General features: G+C 45.2%; 1 protein-coding gene across 7 annotated transcripts in view; it reads right to left on the minus strand.

Moving 5' to 3' along the window:
* Positions 1-21,628, minus strand: part of LOC133472104 (uncharacterized) — a 32,329-nt gene extending 10,701 nt beyond the window's left edge. For 4 of the 7 annotated variants that reach the window (XR_009786584.1, XM_061762461.1, XM_061762464.1 and 1 more), the window contains exons 1-10: positions 21,449-21,628; positions 18,260-18,325; positions 14,647-14,815; positions 12,611-12,979; positions 12,081-12,380; positions 10,169-10,342; positions 6,641-6,826; positions 4,745-4,797; positions 4,046-4,142; positions 434-628 (exon numbers count right to left, since the gene is read on the minus strand). Coding sequence is in view for 6 of the 7 variants with exons in the window: in XM_061762461.1 (XP_061618445.1) it covers positions 434-628; positions 4,046-4,142; positions 4,745-4,797; positions 6,641-6,826; positions 10,169-10,342; positions 12,081-12,380; positions 12,611-12,979; positions 14,647-14,815; positions 18,260-18,325; positions 21,449-21,550 (1,711 nt within the window). In the remaining variant the exon portion in view is untranslated. The remainder of the gene's footprint in view (positions 1-433; positions 629-4,045; positions 4,143-4,744; positions 4,798-6,640; positions 6,827-10,168; positions 10,343-12,080; positions 12,381-12,610; positions 12,980-14,646; positions 14,816-18,259; positions 18,326-21,448) is intronic. The other 3 variants (XM_061762465.1, XM_061762462.1, XM_061762463.1) reach the window with 3 other exon arrangements.
* Positions 21,629-22,822: the final 1,194 nt, after the last annotated feature.

A 22,822-nucleotide genomic window follows, 5' to 3' on the forward strand; every position in this document is an offset into this window, starting at 1 on the left:
CAATACCTTTGTCCACATATATTCCATGCGGTTATATGATCAGGTGTCCTGTAAAATGTGCTGCGTTCATTTTGCTGTTTTTTCCCTCCCAACAATTGCTTAATTATACATTCAATTCATACACCGTTATTCATTTGTTTTGTTTACACTCAAGCTAGATTGTAACTAATACAATGAAAATAATAGAATAGGATAAACATTTGAACATAATGCATTTCAATTTTCATTCGTTCATTCATCTTCCGTTCCGCTTATCCTCACGTGGGTCCCTAAGTTTATTCATTACAATTAGTGAGACAATTAAAGAACGAGAATAGAGACTTACTTTATTACCAAAATAAACTATTTTCCGTACACGTTTGCATATTTTATGAAGTGAAAATTACGATCTTTTCAATCGTAGTGTATGATAACTACCGACAGGCAGACTCACAGTCGTCAAAGTCGGAGCAGACGTGGGCGTTTCCGGGGGTCTGCCCGGAGGGGTCCTGCAGCCTGTACAGCATGTTCAGGACCTTGCGCTTCCTCTGCTCCACACTCCAGTCCTTCTCCTCCGCTCCCACGTCCGCAAGCTCTCCCGGAAACGCCTCGGTTTGTTCCCAAACACCCGCAAGACCCACATCAGAACCTGCAAGGAGGTTAAAAATGCCGCTCGTCATATACGCTCAAACCAGTCCAACTTGAAAATATTCTCAAAAGTTAGAACATCTCTGGAACCGTTTGGCCACATTCAGAAATTGCTACTTTCCCCACAATTCCACATTTGCCATGAAAATGAATCACTTTGAAATGCATTTGACAAACTGAAGTCATCGTTCCACATTTCTCAACCGATTCAAAGCATTCCAAATTTAAAATCAGGACAGTTTAGAAAGCATTTTTTCCACATTCATCAAATTTCCATATTTTTTTTAGTACTCTGCCTTTGCTAAGACGTTACCTTAATCATTTAAATGAATATTTTTTTTTCAATCTCATATTTCCACAGCTTCCACATTTGAATTCATTGTCCAGAATTTCAGTTCCGCATCAGCTCTTCAGCATTCACACCTTTTGTTGTTGTTGTCCTTGAAAGCAGCACGCATCTCCCCTCAGGAAGAGTCCGGAAACAAGCGTCCATTTTGTCACCGAGCAGCCAATTAAGAGTGCCATTTTGTGTCCACACAAAGAGCGCGCACTCGTGCAGCCAGAGTTCACACGTGGAACATTTTGGATTGCTAGCTTCAAGTAAGCGAGACGGACGGTGGGTCAGCCGCCGCGATCGATGGCGGCGGCGGCCATCCGGCACGCTGCACACAATCACACCGACGGGCCCGACCCGCGTCCAGGCACCGCGGATGACGGGAAGGACAAGATGAGGAATGTGTCGGGGGGGGGGGGGGGGGGGTCATTACGACGCCACGTCAAGCAAACGTCCGACTTGATGCATGTGGCAAAACCGACTCAAACCTTTGAAAAAAGAAAACAAATATCCTTTGCTTGTCCAACCCGCCGGTAGAAACAAAGCTAGTGGTTTGCAAACTTCTAATACAAAAATGACCCCCTTTTTTGTAAGAAACATTACATTGAAGCTAGCAGATAACTGGAGTGCTATGATTTCCTGCCCTTGTTTAAGTCAGAACTCATGCAGCAGCAATTTTGGACCAACGGGGAAAGCACTGTAGTCATGCAAAATCTGATCTCTCTTACATAATTGATATTTTTAGTAAGAAACAGTGCCATGAAGCTACTACCACCTACCTGCAGAAATATCCCTTCTCCTAGGTTGAGTCAGAGCTGGGGCAGCAGCATTTTTGGAACTCTTTAGAGGGTTCGGTCATCCAAAATGAAATCTCTAACACAAATGGCAATTTATTAGGATCTGAAAAATATGATCTGTTCTCCTAGTTCTGGTCGTAACTCAATTTTGGACCAGCTGGGGATTCTTTAGAAGGGCCCTGGTTATCCATCCTGTAATCTCTTATACAGTACATAATTGACCATTTCTTTAGTAACAAACGGTGGCACAAAGTTAGCACCTCACTGGAGAACTCCGATCCCTTCTCCTAGGTCGAGTCAGAACCTGGGCACCAGCATTTTTGGACCAGAGACTTTGGAGAGGATCTGGTCATCCAAAATGTAATCTCTAACACCCAATTGACAAGTTTTTAGTCAAAAACACAGGCACTGGGCAGGTCGCTGTGACAACCGCTGCATCTGAACCCCACTGGATTTGGGGGTCAAATCCCCTTACAGCGGACAACAAGCGCACAAGTCGCCCCGACACGAGGACAAGGCGAGGGCAAGGCGCTCCGACTTGTATCTCTTTCTTTACGCGTTTGGGAAAAGGATGGGCAGCGCTAGGACAATCGGCGGGGCCGAAGCTATTCAGCGATGCCACCCAGAGAACTCCCCCTCAAAGAATGCTCAAATTATTATTCATGGGGCTCCTTTATGCCGCACGTCGGCCTCTCAATCAGGCCTGACAAGTGCCAATCAAAGGCCTGCGCAGTCCGGGATGGTTTAAGAGCCACTGGAGGATTCTGGGGAGACAATGCCGGCAGACAATGGCGACACGGCTACTCTGTCAGTGTGTGGTCCTCGCGCTTACGCCGCTAAACTGCGTCCTCGGCCAGCTCAGATTAACGCTCTTTTGTGGCGAGCCGCACGTCGCCGTGATAACGTCTTTGGTAGCAGCTGAATGCTAACGGCTGGTAGTGGCGGGGATTAGTCCAGCTATGAATTCCTGATGAGCTCAAAGGTCTAATCGCGAGCCTCGCGGGGGAGCAGACGGCGAAGATTCCCCACAAGACTCGGCCGAGTGGAAAATCTGTGATTTTGTCACGCAGATGATGTTTTTTTATTAAGTGGCAAGGCAGTAAAGATAGCAACAAACCAGACAACTAGGATCTCTTCTCATAGTTCAAGTCAGAACTCGGGAATAAGCATTTTGGAACTGCTGCAGAGTCTTTAGAGGCTCTGGTCGTCCAAAATCCGATATCGAATATCCAACTTGCACTTTTTTAGTCAGAAACAAAAATCTGATCTCAAATACAGACATATTTTCAGAAAGAAACAGTTCAGTGAAGGTAGCAAATGGACTGGATGCCTATGATCTCTTCTTCTGATTCTAGTCAAAACATGGGCAGCAGAATTTTGGACCAGGGGAGGATATTTTAGAGGGGATCTGCTTGTCCAAAATCTTAACTCACTCAACTCACAACCAGAAGCTTTTTTGTAAGATAGCACTGGAGAGGTGCAGGAGCATTTGTGGACCAGTGGGAGAGAGTTAAGAGGCTTCAGTAGTCAAAAATAGAATGATTAATAAAAAACTGACAAGCTTTAAGTAAGCTTGCACTAGATAAATAAGATCTGCTGTCCTGGTTCTAGTCATAACTCGAGCAGTAGCATTTGTGGTAAGATGAAGAGTTTTTAGACGCTCTGGTCATCCAGAGTCTGATCTCCTACACATACTGTAACTAAGACATTTTTACGAAGCTTGCACTGGAGAAATAACATCTACTCTCCTGTTCTTAAGTTTTTCCACAAGATATCATTGGAGAAATATCATCTTGCCTCCTAGATTCTAGTCATAACTCGGGCAGCAGCATTTTGGAGTAGCTGGAGAGTCTTTGGAGTCTTGCTGCACAGATCATTGGCCTATCTGGTGGTCACAACGGCATCAGAAAATAGCGATTGTGGAAGGAACCTCCATGACGAAGATGGGGGGAAAAAGACAGATGTGCCGGCGTGGGAGGAGGACCCGGTCATCCTGACCTTTCTCCTTCGCTTCGACAAAAAGGCACGTCCACAGGTAAAGACGATATGCGGCGGCAAGGCCAGCTGGCTGTGGCGAGGATTAGGCCGGCTTAAGTGTACTGGAGAAGAGGGACGGCCAAAACCAGCGGCGACAAGCGAGGGAGACAATGGCGCCGATTACAAGCCGGCCCGCTGCCACTGAGGAGAGCTTTTAGCAGATCACCCGCTAATGAACAAAACCGACTCGCCGTGATTAACTTCTGACACGCGTGTGCTGTATACGTCAAGATTTAAAGGGGTACAGCACCTTGTTCAGGCGAAGATCTGGATGGGAAACAGTCAGGTGACGGACTCTGGTTTATGAGCCGTGATGAAGGAGACCTGGAACCTCCCACGGACCAATCCTGGAAGGATGGACAAATGAAATCTTTCGGATTACTTCAAACAAAGCTTCACGGTACATCCTAAACCAGTAACTCTCAAACTTTTTATACCAACAACCACTTAAAAAAATACTTAGTTCTCCAAGTAGCACCATCAGGACCAACGTTAAAATACAATAGCGTCGTAGGCCATCAAAAACGAGACAGAGGTATCATTGCTAAGAAGAGCACTACCAGTCAAAGTGTTTCAAAACTAGTAGGGTATAGTTCATATTATTGTAAGCCACTGTAACATTATGCACAATCTGAACATTAAAACATTCACTGCCATTGACGGCTTTAGAAGTCAAATATCTACGTTAACTGGGAAGGCTGGCAGTGAATGCGTTTCACTACTGTGCTTCAATATAGGAAAAAAGAAACGGATTCAATTGAAGTGGATTGTAGATAAAAGTTAATCAAACTGAAACTAAAGACCTGTCGTTCAGTGAATATGATCACTTGAGATGACCGATGCGGGTGCTGTCGTGGTGTTTTTTCTTTTGCGCAAGGTCCCTTTTCATGAAATGGGAGGGGTGGGGTATATGATGTGGGGGTTAGGGGGAGCCAGGTCGGTCACTCACCGACTTGCCATCTTCCGGGACCTTCCGGGCCGAGTCAGGAGTCCTCATTGGACCTGACGTGGGGGTCAACGTGAAAGCAGCTCAGATCACAGGAAGTCATTTGTCTGCGGTCGTGTCGGGCAGCCTGGCAGATATGTGTGCGTGTGTTTGTGTGTACATGAACGCTTACCTCAGGCACACACACAAACACACACTTATCTTTTGTAACGGAGTATGTGTTCACAGATATGAGTAATGGCGCACATCGAGCCGAAGCCGTGTGTAATCTGTGAGCAAATAGCGGCCCTCAAAGACGAGCACCTGTCTGCAGGAGCGTGCCAGGTGCAAACATTGTTAGAGTAAGTGGGGGGGGGGGGGGTGAATAAAAAAAAAAAAAAGAAAAAAAAAAAGCACAAGCTCATTGTTAACATTCATACAAATAGGAGAAGTCGTGTCTCGTGTCCAGATCGTGGGGTTTTGTCAGCGAAGACGGGGTCCCTGAAGTCACCTCACCGTGGAGTCCCTCTTGGAGATTTAAAACTATTTACAACAATTTGTTGGGTTTGAATGTCAAGTGGAAATAGGATGCAGTTTTCTCAGTCTCAACTCTCAAATCATCTTTCCGCAGTGAAGTGAATGGAAATGTCAATAATGCGTTCCAGCCGCCCCAAAAACCCGACTAAAATGTTTGTAATGTGTTTTTAAATAAATAGCACTCTATAATATTGTACTTCATAAAAGCATGCAGTTTTGACATAATTACAGTAAATAGATTGTAGAAAATTGAATTGTTTTTTCCACATTTTTTACTTCACTTCCAAAACTATTGTGCTGCTCCTCCTGGTGTGCAGACCTTGGCCACCTGGGGGCAGTACAATACATACATTCGGATATAATTTGAGACGGTCACTTTCTTTGCAGAGGATAAAGAATATATGCCTGTGGGTATAACTACATTGTCTGTCTACATGTTGACGCCGTTTGTGCGCAAATATCCGTTGCTTAAAGGTTATAACACGGTCACATAGATGCAATTGGTTAGCCTGTCTATGGTGTTCTGCTTTGTTTGTTAGCATTAAGCTAGCGTATAATTCAAAGGCAAAGTTGCATGGTGGTTTGAAATAGTGTGTAATTGTCTTTGTTTCATGTTCACTTTGACAGTAAACTCCAATTGGGAGTGGCCATAAACAGCATCTGATTGGCTACCACGCTACAGTTAGGGCTCATAGCGCCACCTGTTGCTTCGGAACGCACACCGAACCCCGCCGAGCGTCGTTATGGCCTTTTTACGAGCCCATAAACGAGTTTATCTAGCCGTTGCGCGAGCGGGCTATCTGTGTCGGACTTTCCCGGGTTAATGATCCACGCCAGCGGTTTGATCTTTATGAATATGGCGCATGAATATCGGGGGGGGGGGGGGGGGGAGAAGTTAAGCCTTCACGGGCGGGCAACACTTGAGACGCTAGCCGCCAATAAAGCCAAGGCGTCCTCGCCATGAATAAAAAGCGCGCGTACACGCACAGACACACCTGTCTGCTTATCGAGCCATCTCGCCCAACAATAAAAAAAAACAGAAGTAAAAAATATTTTGTACTCGGATTTCATGGAATTACATGTTGAATAAAATACTAAAATAATAATACAATAAGAATGCTAATGTAATTAATACAATTAAAAACAAAAATGCAAATGATGAAAATAAGTAAATAAAAATATGACAAAGAAAAATGAATTAAATAAGGAGCATGAATTAAATAACACAAAGTTAGCAATATTAAGAATATGGTACATCAAATATCTTACACAATCAAATAAATCGAAATCAAATCAAAGACTATTACTATTATGCAAAATATAATACCGATATAACTTGGACACAAATACTAGCGGCTGAATTGTAAGTGTAAGGGGCAATACCTGCCGAGGTCAACGTGACATCACGGCGGGGGCTCCACGCGGCGGGGAGGATGCGCTCCGGGTTCTCCGGCGAGCTCGCCGGCGTCGTGCGCCGCAGCAGCAGCAGCTGCACGCGGGACAGCGAGCTCAAATCGCCCGAATGGCGACCCACCGACAACGCCGCCAGGCCCGCACACAACCGCGTTTCTGAAAACAAAATGTTTCACATGGATTTTCCGATTTGCAATAAATCGAAAAAAACCCAACAATTCCATGAGATAAATTAATTCAAAAATACTGACGACTGAATACGGATTCTCACTTGCTAGATTATTATGGATAATCATTTTTGATGGGAGTTCATGAAGCAATTATCGAATGTGGTGATGAATGTTCATTTCTGGCCTTTTGAATGATTTATTGAAGTGGATTGGGAAAGTACACACGCGCGCACGCGCCGCGGTCACACCCAATTAAAAGCGGCTCAGTGACAGTGTGGCCGGGTGCCCATGCAAATCCCTCCCGGCCCACGCTGGATGGGTGTGGAGATGGAATTCCACACGGAGGGGGATTTCAAATACGCACACAAATGATCAGAACCACGGAGAGAAATTCAAACGGCATGTCGACTGGTGCTGGGAAAAGCTTTGTGGGACTTTGCGAGAGGAAATCCGGGGATCACAACAACGACGGCGGCGGCGGCGGCGGCCACACTTCCAGAAGCTCCATCATTAGCCAAAAAGTGACTGAAAAGACTGAAGGAAACAGAGTAGCCCCACCCGCCACAAAGCGGGGGCTAATCTGGGGGCTAATCCCGCCGTTGCCACCCACTCGTACGCGGCCAGCCGGACACACTGCTCGGAATATTTGCGGGAAGAAAAAATGAATTTCATACATCAATAGCAGTTGGCTTCTTTGCATTCAGCACTCTGCTCATATGTGATGTTATTATCATCACTAAGTAAAAAAAACAATGAAGTCATCATACATAATATTAAGACTAAACCATAAATAAATAATTGAGCAATGAAATCCTATAAATAATGAAATAAAATACAAATAAAAAATATATTCTGCATAATTGACTGATATGTAAAACTAAATATTTGTATAATAACTAAATAAAGAAAGAATAAAATAAAATTATTTAGTAATAAAAAGTAATAGAATAAATACATTTATAATACGATAAATATATATATAATCAATAAAAATATATTCAATGTACTTTTCTTGTATATTTCATGCAATGATAATTACATGAGGAATAAAATTCAACAATAAATAAAACAATAGTAAAATAGTATTAATATTCAACATATAACTAATAAAATATGAAAATTATATATTACATAATTAAATAAATATGTATATATATATATATATATATATATACATATTCACACACACACACATATATATATATATATATATATATATATATATATACATATACACATATATATATATATATATATATATATATATATATATACATATACACACATATATATATATATATATATACACACACTTTTTTTCTTCCACTTATATTTTATGCAAAAATAGCATCAGAAACAAATATAATAATGAATAAAATAATAAAATAGTTTTAAAATAGTTCATAATAATAGTTTAATAAAACGTAATAACACTAAGAACATATCTAAATAAAAAATAAAAGTAAACAATAATTTGTTATTACCAAGCAATAGCAATAGCAATGTGAATACTTAGATACATTGTTTTTTAAAATTTGTAATACATTTGCAAAAAAAATAAAAAATGTTCAGGTTGTCATTATGGGGTGTGGCGGCACGGTGGCGACTGGTTAAAGCGTCTGCCTCACAGTTCTGAGGCCCGGGGTTCAATCCCCGGCCCCGCCTGTGTGTAGTTTGCATGTTCTCCCCGTGCCTGCGTGGGTTTTCTCCGGGCACTCCGGTTTCCGCCCACATCCCAAAAACATGCATTAATTGAAGACTCTAAATTGCCCGTAGGTGTGAATGTGAATGCGAATGGTTGTTCGTTTACTATGTGCCCTGCGATTGGCTGGCAACCAGTTCAGGGTGTACCCCGCCTCCTGCCCGATGACAGCTGGGATAGGCTCCAGCACGCCCGCGACCCTAGTGAGGAGAAGCGGCTCAGAAAATGGATGGATGGATTATGGGGTGTCATGTGTCGAATCTTGTAGCAAGAAATACATTTCATCCCCTTTGGAATGAGACTAAAACATGACTATACAAGGAAAAAGTAAACCTCTGTGAATAATTTATGAATGCACTGTATTTCCTTTTTTATAGCTTTTTTTTTGGGAGTTGGGGGGGTTGTATTGCACTGCGGTTGCTGCGGCAGCGGCCCACCCTGATCCTCCCACGGCCTGGGGGGCAAAGGTCAGGGGGGTTCAGACAGAGGTTGTGACAAGCAAGTAAGCATGGAAGCAGGTTAAACACCTTGTCAGGGATTAGTTAGGAGGGAAGTCTTCATTTGACGACACCGCACGCACACACACACACACACACACACAAGCGTAAACACACACGCGTACAACACGTGAGTGGTTTTGTGCACTTTGGGCGGACACGGAGAGTCGCCCAGATGATCTGATCCACGTCGGAAGAAGCAAAGTGTGCCTAATTGAGACATTAGTCGGATGGAAATACGACGACAACAACAACAACAAAAAATCCTAATGTCCTCATTATCGTCGGGGAGTTCCCACTCAAGTGGACGTGCCCGATTGATGAACCAAATAGGACTGCGCTTCACTTTTTCCACATTTTCTTCTATTGCAGCCGAAATTCATTTTTTCCTGCCTCAAAATTCGACACACGAAGTTGCTGTTGCTTAATTGTAGGACATTTCTTCATAAATAAAAGAAAAGAAAAATATCACGTGAACATACAACACATGAAATTAATTCCATTTCGGAATAAGCCTGTAGCATAAAATGTGTAAATTGTACAAAATGGAATACATTTAAAATATTTAACTATAGTGAATGTTCTCCCCCCTCAAAATTATGCACAAAACACCCAATAATGACAATGTGAAAATGTATTTGGCACATTTATTAAAAATCTACAAAAACTAAGAAATCCTATGTAGATACAATACATATTGTGGGTGTGGCAACAAAATGTGTGAAATGTTTGTGTACATTGTGATTTTTCTTTTTGTATTTGCATAAATGATTTCATTAAGTCATATATCACACTCAAAATTCTACACACAATTGATTTTGATTTGTGCAAACAAATGTTTTTAATCAGAAATCAAATAGGATTTTGAATAAAAATGCACTGAGATGATAGCAAAATGACATTTTAGGGGGGTTAGTTTTTTAAAGTTTTTTTTTTTTTTTTTTTTTAATTAATGATACAATACACGATATTTTTAAGAATTTACAAAACAAAAATGTCCCCAAATTTGAAATATCTACAGTATTTTAGAAAATAAAATAACAAAAAAGACCGATTTGATTGTTGGTGTCGATATAAATATGCCTGAATTAAGAAAAAATGTTGTTAAATCCGCAATTTTTTTGCATACCGTGGAGAGGCGAGGCGCCGCTACTCGACAAGTCGCCCGCTCGGTCCAGTGACGAGCGGGACGGAGGCGACGAGGGGGCGACGGCGTCCAGTTCGTCGAACAGGCCGGAGGGAGTGCGGCTGAATTCCGGGTTCGAGTCCAGCGACGCCGCCGCCGTCGAGCGGCAGCATCGTCCTGCGGGCACAGAATCGCCCACAAATGATGCAATTTACACTTAACTGCCGTAATAGGCTTCAGAAATATGATTCATTAAAAAAAGAAAAAAAAATCATTACATTGACATATATTCAATCAATTTAGTACAGAAATGCACCGCAAATAGTTGAAATTTTTTAGGGGTTACCTGACTTTTTTTTACCCGTTTCATCAATTAATTAGATTAAAAAAAAATAAAGCCTTTGAAATTATGTAATGTTGAATTGGAATTTAGTAGGATTTAGTTGAACATTTTTACTTTTTGTTCATCAAGTAATATGAAAAGAAAACTGAAATGAATGAATGAAATTGCAAAAAGTGTTTGTCATCCATTTTTGTGGATGGGAAGAAGGAACTAAAACACATAAACAAGTTTGAGGTGTAAACAGGTGAGAAATTCCACAGATTCTCTCCCGAGGACCTCATCTAACTAAACGCGTTGTTATCACAGCCGAGATCTCGACCCGAAAGTCTTCTCGGGTTTAGTTAAATCCGTTCTCCGACCTCCGTGAGCGAGCGAAGACCCTCGGGGTCCGAGCGCGCTCCGCCGGTCACGGCTCGGAGGCTCAAAGGTGTCCCCTCCGCAAGTGCCGTTCTTGCCTTTCAGGCCTCATGAGTAGAAGAGTGTGCAGCTGATTCAGTACAAAAATGCAACGGAATTAGTAGCAAACTGACATTTGTATTTATATATTTTAAAAGTATTGCAATTTTCATGCAATTTAATCATTTCTTTGGCTAATTGATAGCATTTATTGTGTTTATCAGAACTGCGGCACTTTCAAATGATCTCGATACATAGCACTGGTCGACCATGTTTGTGGCGGCAGTTTTATCGGAACTGCTAGCCAGCGTGTATTATAAAGACGGCTTATTATGCTGCTGCGGCGAGCTCCATTCTTTAGCTGCTGAACGTAATGAAGCGGTGACACTCGCCGTGAAGAGAACAGCGGGTGACGATACAGCGCCCCTGCCCGCGGCCCCCGCTCGCTCGCCCGCCCGTCGCAGGGACAAAAAAGAGAGAAAATCCTCACACAATTTCCACATTGTTTGCCTCCTTTCACAAAGTTCCCGAAGAAGTCAGATGTCAGCGGCCTGGGCCTTTATCTGGGCCGCCGACGGTAAATTGGCGAGCGCGGGAAAAGGACGGGCCGCTATTCTGTTGTGGCGAGCGGCGGTCTGCGTGGATTTATGACCGTCGCCCTCTTCAGGCGGGGGGGGGCGCCTTTGAACAGCGAATTAAACGGTACCAGCTTATCACAGACACTGAAAAGTGGGGACGGGCAACACATCTTTTTGTCTGTCCAGTGGCGACGTCATTAGTGGCATTAGTTTTATTCAAACAACAAAAAACCAAATGTCGTTTTTTTAAATAAGAAAAACATCACTCTATTATGTTGTACTTTATAAAACCAAAATAATGACATAATTGAATTTTTGCTTCAATTCAACGGACATTGTGCTGCTCCTTGTTGTGTGTGCGCCTCTGCCACCAGGGGGCAGTAGTACAAAGATATCAGAGGAACTTGCTGCCAAATCATGTTAGAGATTGTGACAATTACACCACCTTCAAACAGGAACTAAATAAACCAGACCTGTTTATTTATCATGGGTAAACTATTTTCATGTCATATTTCTACATGTTCTGTCCATTTGTCATGATGTATTGTCTTTTTAAACTTTTTGAAAAGGACCAGTACGTACGTTTTATGGCTCTCACCGTTTAAGGAGGAGATGGGAGGTAGCACAGGCCAGCGACGGGGATCCGCAGAGGGGGTCCATCTCGCCCCTAACCTGGGACTCATCAGGGAGGAACTGTGAAGGGAGTCCAATGGTGAATTAACCTCTCTGGAGGCATCTACGGGACGATGGAAGGTGTCTTCGGGTTCGATGGAACGACGGCGGACGATAGAAGGTGATCCGGGTGGTCCGGAATCAAACGGACTTGAGCGATGATTTCGATGACCGGATCCTTTCGGAAGGTTCGGTGATGCAAGTGAGAAGCTTCCCAACCTTGTATCTTCGGCAAAATGGACATTAAAAGATTATCACGTGCATGAATCAGATAAGGAAGGATGAACTGCAACGTGATCAATCATTATATAGAATTACACATGCGGACATTTCACAAGTCATCTTATACTGTCTGCAAGCGCTTGGATTACCAGTTAAATAATTCATTCCAAAATAAAATGAGAAAATAAAAACTAGCATGGCACTATGATGGAGGAGGCTAAAGCTAAAGCTAACCAAGTAGCACGCTGCTCCGGCCGCTCGCCAGGTCGACGCTGCGGCTGAAGAGACTGGACGACGGACGACTGAAGTCCGACGAGGGGGCGGCTTCGGAATGCTCCGACCCAGTTGGACGGAGGCAGACTTCCCAGTGAGGTTCTCCCGGGTCGGGTCCCTCCACCTGCTGACTTGCACGTTTCCCACCTTTGGGAACAAGACCACTGTGGATGTCGCCGGCGCTGCTCTGTGGTCTCGCGGGGTCAGCGTGCAGGGAATCTGGTTTACGGATGGCGGAGGATGGAGGAATTGGCGGAATGTGAGGTAAGCCTGGAACAACATATCGCAATTCTTCACGCGGTCTTCCATCAGCTCTCACTTGGACTGATCCTGCAAAGACAAAACATCATGAAATGCAAATAAAAGAATCTTGTTTTTGTGACGTTCAGGTCATCTGTTGCTGACGTTCCCATTCCCAGCGGCCGCAGAGCGACAACTCGTTTTCCCTGCTGGGCGAGCGAACAAAAGCCGAGAAAAGAAAAAGCGCTCCGCCAGGCGCGCAGCAGCTGCCGCGATTCCCAACTTGACAATGGCGACGAGGCCCACGTTGGATTCAGATCAGCCAACAGCTGGAAAAACAAACTAAACGAACGCTAAGGCTAACAACTAAATGACTCAGAGAGGAAACAAATTTGAATCCTTTTCCACCATTAATGTGACCTACAGCTTGTACAACTCACTCTTTACATTTTTTTTAAGAGGACAAATGAACTTAAACAACTGAGATAAGGTGGTTGCAGAAGTGTGCCCTCTTATAACTGGGGATGTAGCGGTTTAGAATTAACCAATCACATTCTTAACTCATGTTAGGTGGGAGTCAGCCCACACTTGCCACCATTTAAAGTGCCTATGATTGACCCCAAATAAAGTTCAGATGTTCTAGTAGGCTTTTGCTCACATTTTTGCTTTCTAGCAAAAAAATGAAGGTTTTCGAACTGTTCATAATTCCTTCCACCTTGGCTAAGGCCCCAGTTCAAGCTGAACAATAACAGCACCCAAATAAAAGTTCGGCTGTTCTCGAAGGCTGTTACTGACATTGTTTGTACTAACACTGAGTACTATTTGGAACTGTTCATAATTCCTTCAACCTTGTCGAAGGCCCGAGTTCATGATGTAGAATAACAGGACCCAAATAAAGTTCAGATGTTCAAGTAGGATTTTCCTGACTTTTTTTTCCAGCAGAAGACTGAAGATTTTGTGCTAACACTGACTGCGATATGGAAGTATTTATAATTTCTTCCATCATTTACCTACTGATGCACGCAATTAAGACTCAGGGACAATTTGAAATCTTCCTCCTGGCAAACTTCAGCTTTTCCTTTCCAAGCCTCCTGCACAAACATGTAATCCCTGTGGCTCCGCCCCTTTCCCTTTGGCCTCTCTCTCCTTTCCCCTTTTGCACACCCCCAATTCTTTTCAGCGCGCTTACTTTCTTGGTCGACCACTGATTAGACGTGTATATGTGTGTGTGTGTGTGTGTGTGTGAGATGGAGGGTGTGGGGTGGTGTTAGACAATCTCCTCTTGTTTCCTCCACCAAGAGGAGTCAGCACAGGGGATAAAGGGAACACATTGCAGCACTGCTCCCCTTACAATGCGCCGCCATTCCCATCTGTTACGCATGCACACCAGGGTCCAAGCGTGTGCGTGTGAATGACATGTGTCGGGGCGTACGAGCCACGCCGGCTCGCTTCAGGGCAATTGCGAGCGGGCCCGGCGCCATATGGCGGAATCATGACTTTTTAGGTCGCTTGTGCTGAGATATGCACCCCCGCTCCCCTTTCCCCGTACACTGAGGTGCGCGCCGGACGGCATGCCTTCACATCAAAAAGGCGATGCGCAACTACCCCCAGCCCGCACCCGTTATGCCCACCAAGAGGGCGGCGCTGTTTACACTGACGCAAAAGCAGAGAGTGGGATTAAAGCAGGCATGCTGGAGCATTTCATCCCCCAAATCACAGAAATACATTGGTCAATTAAGCAGGTAAGTTAGCCTCACCGGACGGTGCTCGGCAGGGGCGAGCTGCCGGCTGCCTGCCCGCCGACGGAGGCTGCGGTCGCGGCTTGGAGCTCAGGAAACACGGAGGTCTGAGGCCTTGGCAGTCGGAGTTCATGTGAGACAGGAAGCGAGGACAAAGCGCCGATGGACGCTGGGGACTAACGCGTGTCTGACCACCAAAGGAAGAAGAACAATTACTCATGTTGTGACATATTTGAATGCGAAATGGAAATATTTTCCTGTTTTCTGCTTTTTTTTTCTTCTTTTATGCATTAAATTAAATGCAACAAAAAAGATGACTTGTTATTTTTTCTTTTAAAACAATTACATGAATTAAAAATAATTTTCATGTAAATCATTCAAGTACAATATGTACTTAATTCTCTTTCACTGTGGTTGCAGTTGGTATTTGTGCACTACATCTTACTATACTAAGAGCAATTAGAATTATTATTTTTTTTTGCCATGCTAAAAATATAAGAAATATAACTTAATATATGAATATTCCTCCGTTCCCCGGCTGAGTTGAGCGAGTTCAAACGCCGCTGGGCATCTCTGGCGCGGCCGTGTGGCCACCACAGCCACTGCAGCGACTGCTTGAGTCGCCCATGAAACAAGGTGGAGCCCCAAAAAGGTGCGCAAGCAGCCACAGTGACCTTTCCACAGCAAATAAAAACAAATGTCCTTGTGTTTGACTTGGATTTAGGCGAGCCGCCCCCCACCCTTTTAGCACACCATGAAAGCAAACATGAGCGAGAGTGATGGCGGGATGGATGGGGAAGAGGGGTGCGGGGGTGCGGAGGGTGGGGTATGTGTTCGCTGTCTCGGCCTCACACAGCTTGGAAATCTCCTCCGCTCAGATGTGCAGCTTTAAAGATTTGCATTCTTGTGATGTACACGAGCGAGGCCCAAGAACAAGACGCAGCCCCTCATTACCTGCCACTCAGGACCCTCAAAAGAGGTGGAGCCATGTCACACGCCAGCAAACTTTTCTCTTTTTTTTTTTTAAACCCTGTCAAGCAGCCAAGTAATCTATCCCAAAATAATAGGAACAGCTCTCGGTGTCTTGCGTTGATCTTTGGAATGGAAGCAATGCAGGTGTACCTAATATTTTTGGCTGTGGATTCAATGTTAGATTGCCATATTACGAATTTATGAAAGAAATTAAGGATATGATTTATTTATACATGATATTTGTATTTTGGGACTTTATTTATTTATATTTTTGATTATTTATAGATGACACCTTAAATGAGTTATCATAATGACTGGGGAAAATTATGAAAAACCACCTCCACCTCCTAAATATGATTCTTAAAGAGTCATCAAAGGGATGACCGCAGCTGTGACACGCTCCACTCCCGTCACCCGGGAAACGTGGCGACCTCCTGGCGTCCGGCGACCCACGCGCCGTCCCCGCGCGCGCGCACGCACGCACGCACGCACGCCAGCGTCATTAGAGGCCACCCCGTGCCAGCGCGGCGACGGCGGACAAGCCGACGCAGGAAGCTCGTCTGTGGCGTTTCGTCCGCCCACTCACCTCCAGCGCCGGCGTACGTGAGCCGATGCAGATGCACTTCATTAGCCGGCGAGGACACAAGCGCGTCTATGTCCACAAACAGACGCGCACGTCTTGACAAGAAAGCAGGCTTGGGCCCTAACAAGGTTAAGCCCCAAAAAGATACTTTTGAAATCAGGGACATTTGTGTTTCTGCGGGGTCTAATTAGCTTTGCTGCAGGCTTGGGGGCTGGCCGAAGGTTAGCGGCTGCTTCGGGGGGCCACACTGGGCCGCATTGTGGCCAGGAGGAAAATGTGATTACGGGCCGGAGTCAGAAGCCAGGCTCGCATGCGGCTTAGCCTCCGAGGCGGCGGAAATGTGGGACTTTGTGGCCCGAGACAATGAGCTCGCTTTGCGGGAGACCTTCGGGAGACCCCCGCCTGCCTCGCCCGAACAGAAAAACAGAACACAGTCGCAACTTAAGCTTCCTTTTTAGGCACGAGTGATTCAATCAGGGGTGCATTAAAACAGGCGACAGTCGAATTTTGATTTGTACATCATTTGGATTTGGATTCATTCATTTTCATCAATGAAACAATCACATTCATTCTCAGTTCTGAAATCAGCTGTTTCGAAAAAATACATTCTGACAGGCAGTGAAAGATCACATTTTTCTCATTTATTTTCCAGACATTTACAGTACCACATTCTTATTTTTTAAATGATTGACAGGCATTTTTGTCCATTTATTTGTGCTTCATTTTATTTTCCTGTATATTGCAATACAAAGGTCACATGTAAAAATGTGCTCTGAAAAGAATATTGCAAATGTAGTTTAAATTTTTTTTTTTAACTTTACCCTGGAACTAGGAACTTTTGACTTTCAGTCCCCAGGGGAATACTACCAATAATAATAATAATAATAATAATAATAATAGTTCTAGTTAAGGTCCAGGAACTACAAGTTCCAAGAACTAAAAGTTCATGGAACTTCAGGTTGATGGCACCGTATATTTCTTTTTCTGAATTGTAAATAATCAGACAGTTAAATGAGGTCGATGGTAATTATCATGTTTCTTCCTGCCCACAAGATGGCCGACTGCCACTTTTGCCGCCATCTTGGCCGCTTGTTTGGGCACCTGTGCATTCTGACGCGTGGCCCCGGGTGACAGAAGCACCAGACTCGTTAAAAACACCTATTTATTCCACTCTGGCGGGCACGAGCGGCAAGGATGGCCCGGTATGCAAATGAGGCCGGCGTAGGCCGTTTACTTGTTTGTTTAGCCGGAGGCCGAGACAGGAAGTCTGCCGTCGGCACGGCAACCCTAAATAGTGCACGCCATCCGCTCGCACACTCTTCACAACACAAGAGGTACGAGTGGGAGGACCCGCTGCCGCGCTGATCAAACACGACCATCCACACACAGCCATTTTTTCAAGCTTGCGGCTTTAATTCTTATTGTTTCCTTGGCAACTAAATCCACTTTGGGGGACTTTAACATACTTAAAATATCTCCTAAACTGGCAAACAAGCGTATTCTGGTAGAATTGTACTTATTTGAAGGGTTTTTAGAGCGGCCTTTTACTGTGGGCAGCCTAAGGCACACCTGTGCAATAATCAGCATCTTGGATTACCTCGGCAAAGTGCTCACTACAACAGATTTGTGTACAATATTTGCGAGAGTATTTTCGTGTACGTCAGGTGTTTTAAATTTTAGAACACTGGAACCTCGATGCTAGTTTTGTTCGCTTGTCTATGGCGTTTTGCATCGTTTGCCAGTATTAAGCTGAAGAGACTTGCGATGTGGTTGTTTGAAATACATAACGTGTAATTCTCTTTTTTTTCTTTTGACAGTAAACTTCAGCTGGGAGTGGCAATAAAGCGCTCGAAGCCTTTTTTTTCAAGAATTGTTCACAATCTCCCAAACTGCTGCTTGTTGTCGAGTTCACTGCACCTGTACAGTGCTCGGATTTCAGATTTTTGCACGCAAAAAACTGCTCGTATCGGGAAAATTGACTAGTTGGGTCACTCGTATCTCAAGGCACCGCTTGTACTGGTGTGAACGCCTGGTGTGTTCGTGCGCATGTGGGTTGGTGCGCGTTAGATGACTCACAGTCCGGCAGGAGACGGGCCTTTCCCACAAGACGGCCTTGCTGACAAAAGACACAAAGACCGGCCTCTGTAACGTGCAGAGAAGCAGACACGTTGGTTTTGATTAAAAGTAGCAGCAGAAGACGAGTACAGTGATGAAGGACGACCCCCCCCCCCCCTTCCTCCTCCTCACTGAGGAGTATATTAATAAGCCCTCTGTCTTGATTAGCGCCACCACTTGATGGAGTCTGCTCTCCCACGCAACAGACCAATTCGCTCCATCTGCCCCTCTGACTTTTTAACTGAGTTCGGAGGTCTCGTGGCCCGGCCGGGGGTCCGCCGCTTTAAACCCTCGCGTCGAGTCGTCCATCACGTCTGACGTGCGGCCGGAGCTCGGCACGCCGCCTCATCCATCTCACGGAGAGGCTGACTCGCGCCACACCGGGGTTCTTTTATGTGGTGTCACCTCAGAGCAAGGGCGGGGGACGCAAGGGCGACAATACCATCGGGGCGCTAACCCCGAGGAGCAGACAGGGGGCAGCGTTGAGATTAAATGCAAATATATTGTACTCTACTTAAAAGTTAAGTTCGAATTTTATGGCTGCAACACGTTCCCAAAAAACTGGGACAGGTGGCAAAAAGGAATGCTCATCAAACACCTGTTCGGAACATCCCACAGGTGAACAGGCTCATTGGGAACAGGTGGGTGCCATGATTGGGGAAAAAAAAAGGAGCTTCCCTGAATTGCTCAGTCATTCACAAGCAAAGATGGGGCGAGGTTCACCTCTTTGTGAACAGGTGCGTGAGAAAATAGTCCAACAGTTTAAGGACAATGTTCCTCAACGTACAATTGCGAGGAATTTCGGGATTTCATCATCTACGGTCCATAATGTCATCAAAAGGTTCAGAGAATCTGGAGAAATCACTGCGTGGAAGCGGAAAGGCGGAAAACCAACATTGAATGCCCGCGACCTTCGATCCCTCAGGCGGCACTGCATCAAAAACCGACATCGATGTGTAAAGGATATCGCCACGTGGGCTCAGGAACACTACAGAAAACCAATGTCAGTCAATACAGTTCGGCGCTACATCCGTAAGTGCAACTTGAAACTCTACTATGCCAAGCAAAAGCCATTTATCGACAGCACCCAGAAACGCCGCCGGCTTCTCTGGGCCCGAGCTCATCGAAGATGGACTGACGCAAAGCGGAAAAGTGTTCTGTGGTCCGACGAGTCCACATTTGAAATTGTTTTTGGAAATTGTGGACGTCGTGTCCTCCGGGCCAAAGAGGCCGTGTTTGCGCGTGCGACGGGCTGCCGTTTACCTCCAGGTACTTCCTGTGCTCCGATCCACGTCAAGCAGGAGGCCTGATCGAATTACCAATTTTCAGCTCATCGGCAAAGTGCTGGCTTCTCTTTGACTCCCGTCGCCATCTGCTCGGCCTCCTCTGGGGAGCCTGGCTCTCCACTTGGGGATGTTTTATTAATTCACCTGATTACCCCCGCAGCCTGCCACTGGGGGCTATTAATATGCATTTCATTGGGGTTTGATTAGCAGCCGCTTGAAGACAAAGCGGCGAGTCAGCGCTTTTTTTCCCCCCCCAGGGTTTTCATGCTTTGTACACATCAGCTTTAGTCGTTTTCAATGTGATGCCACAAGCTTGGCACGCCTATCTTTGGGCAGTTTTGCCCATTTGTGTGTTCATTAATTTGTTTTCCCCTCAAAATTCTAAAAGTGAAGCGCTGTGAATCCATTACAGAGTGCATCCGGAAACTACTCCCAGCGCGTCACTTTCCAGAGGCCCTGTGTATGTCACGTGGGCGGAATTCGCCTGCAGCGTGAAGACAACGACACAGTCGCCAGTTTTTTTTAAAAAGCACCCCACAGGCAGGACCTCCATGGCACAAAAGAAGGAGGCCGGCAACCTCAGCATGCGAGAGGTCAGCCATAATCAAGCATGAACGCAAGCATCCGACCAATCCTTGGCAAAAAAAAAAAAAAAAAAAAAGGTTTGGGCAACGGGTGTTGCGTTGTGTGCCTGTCGGGGTCTGGGTCAGGGCGGCTGACAGGACCCTGTGACCCTGAAATGAGCTCCAGGAGTCACTAAAGCCCCCTGCTGGCGCAACAGATCTCCTTTTAGGTTTAAAATCTGCCAGCCTGGGGATCAATAATTCGATGACTATGGGTGCAGGCGTCACTTTCCGAGGAGGGCGCCGATGGGGGATGCGGCGACAAAAGCCGAGCTGACAATGAGCCGGACCGGTGGCGCGCCAGTAGATAACCTACTTAACATTCATTAGTGTCACAGAGGTGCACGGACGGCTGGCCACAATCTGAGTGATCGGTTCCCCGCCCGGCATGGGCTCGCATTCAGCAGAACGACGGCAAAAAGATCAGCAAAAGTCCAATGGAGGATTCTTTCTGGTGTTTGAAGATGTGTTCAACATGAATCCGTCGCGGCGTCTGGCAAACCAACTGGTTGATCACCTGCACGGTGGCAAAATGGCTCCTTACTGGCCACTTTTGCAATGGAATCTTTTGATTTTGGTTTTTGCTGAGGAACTTGATTAAACAACAATAACAACACAAAATGTGAGGTACTGGCAATATTTGTGGAAATTGATTATAAATGTGTGTGGCTTTAAAAGGTGCGGCCTGGCCCTGGTGAGTGACGTGGGTGTCAGCGAATGAAAGGAGAGTTGGGCTGTTATGAGTTCAGGTTAGCGGCCATTCATTCTCAAAATTATGAATTTCCACATCCATGTAAATTTTGCCTCCTGTGTGATTCTCACTCTTGAAATGAATAGCACGCGCGGACCCAAGGAGTGCTTCCACTCCGTCCATATTCGGAAAACAGTAGTTTCCTGCTGGAGACTTAAGTCCGCTATACTCGCGGTCGTACGATGACGTCGGTTAGGAAAAGCCGAGCTGAATCCATTTGAAACAGTCCGGTCCTATCCGAAGTTCGAAATAAAGCACCTTTTCATGTCGCCTTGATCAATGACATTCTCTGTCCAGAATTTGGACATTGTTCTTCTCAAAGGAATGTCTCACAGGGAGTCCACACCTAAAATTTGGAACTGCATAAAGAGGTCTTTCGGATCGAAAGTAAAACCTACGTCTAGTTGCCTCCTACTTATGCGGCGTACCATGACCTGGACGACTGAGAATGTACATAGACGTTGGCAAAAAGAGCTGGTTGACAACTCACCCCGAGCGTCTCGGGCGGCCAGGTGCAGGGGGGACGCCTCGGCCTGGACAACAGCCTCCGCGGACGCTTCAAGTCCACGTTTCTGGAAGCCACGGAAGACATGTCGTCCACATCTAAGTACCAACTTTGCCCATGTCAAGCCTTTTGGCCCACCCCACCTTCACTACAGCTGAGTCATGGACAAAGTGTTTGATATGCTCCACTGCGGGTGGTGAAGCCTCCTTGAATAGCTCACACGTGTTAATTATTACCACCAACTCCTCCTAGCATGCACATGCTTTTCCTTTCCAGAAGGAGTCACGGGGGTTGCGATGTTGGAGGGGGCACGGAGCTTAAAAAGTTGGCGAAAAGCCTGTTTTTCTTACGTAAACTTGTTGTGGATGGACCATTTACCAGCAAAAGAAATTACACAATAGAGTACATTTTCGATTATACATTTTTGAGAGTACATAAAAAGATGGCGAAACAACATACATGAAACGTAACGTTACGTAACACGATGTGGTGTAACACGACGTGGCGTAACGCGGCGCACCGTAATATAACGTGAAGTGGCGTAATGCGACGTGCCCGAACACGTCCTGGTGAAACATCTGCCATAATAGACGGATGGATTATTTACTAGGATTTACTGGCAAATACAGAATACAGCCAAGTATAATAACCTAACATAACATGTAACGTAACGAAACACTACGTTGCTGTAACGCAACGTGCCGCAACATAACATAATGAAACACAACATGCAGCCATATGCATGACGTGCCGTAACACAACGTAACACGACATGTCGTGACATTGCAACATTTTCTTCATATATACGCCGTTGATTTTTACGCCTGAGTTCCCGATGATTTGGATTCATTCGTGACTGACTTTGACATAATCCTGTTCACGAACAAATACAAGCTTGTTTGTGTACATTACCTAGAATATGACGAGGCTTTTCCGTGCCAGAGGTGAAAGGTGATGAGACAAAGCCGGGGTCAGGTTGTGTCTGCGGTACAATAGCACAAATGTCCCTGCTCTTAATTACATTAGGGTCATATAGTGGGGAGCTGTGTGCAAACAAGCCAGCCTATCAAGCACACAAATCAGCGTTTGTGTGCGTGCAAAGCTTATTATGTAGAGTGCATCTCAAAGTGGAGCTTCTTCATCTTGTGACGTGTAAAGCAGCAAAATCCAGTTAAATGGCACACTGGTGTCATATTACTGCGCCTGTGGACCAGCGAGGGGCCAGTTGCCACAGCAACCACACCAAACATCCCCCCAGAGCCTCTCCTCTTTTTCACTATATGCACACACACACACACGCGCGCAAGACTAAAGCTCTGTCTCACCTCTGCTGGACATTTGTAAACACTGCAAAATGTT

This window comes from Phyllopteryx taeniolatus, chromosome 22, assembly GCF_024500385.1.
Source record: "Phyllopteryx taeniolatus isolate TA_2022b chromosome 22, UOR_Ptae_1.2, whole genome shotgun sequence".
Classification (NCBI taxonomy): Eukaryota; Metazoa; Chordata; class Actinopteri; order Syngnathiformes; family Syngnathidae; genus Phyllopteryx; species Phyllopteryx taeniolatus.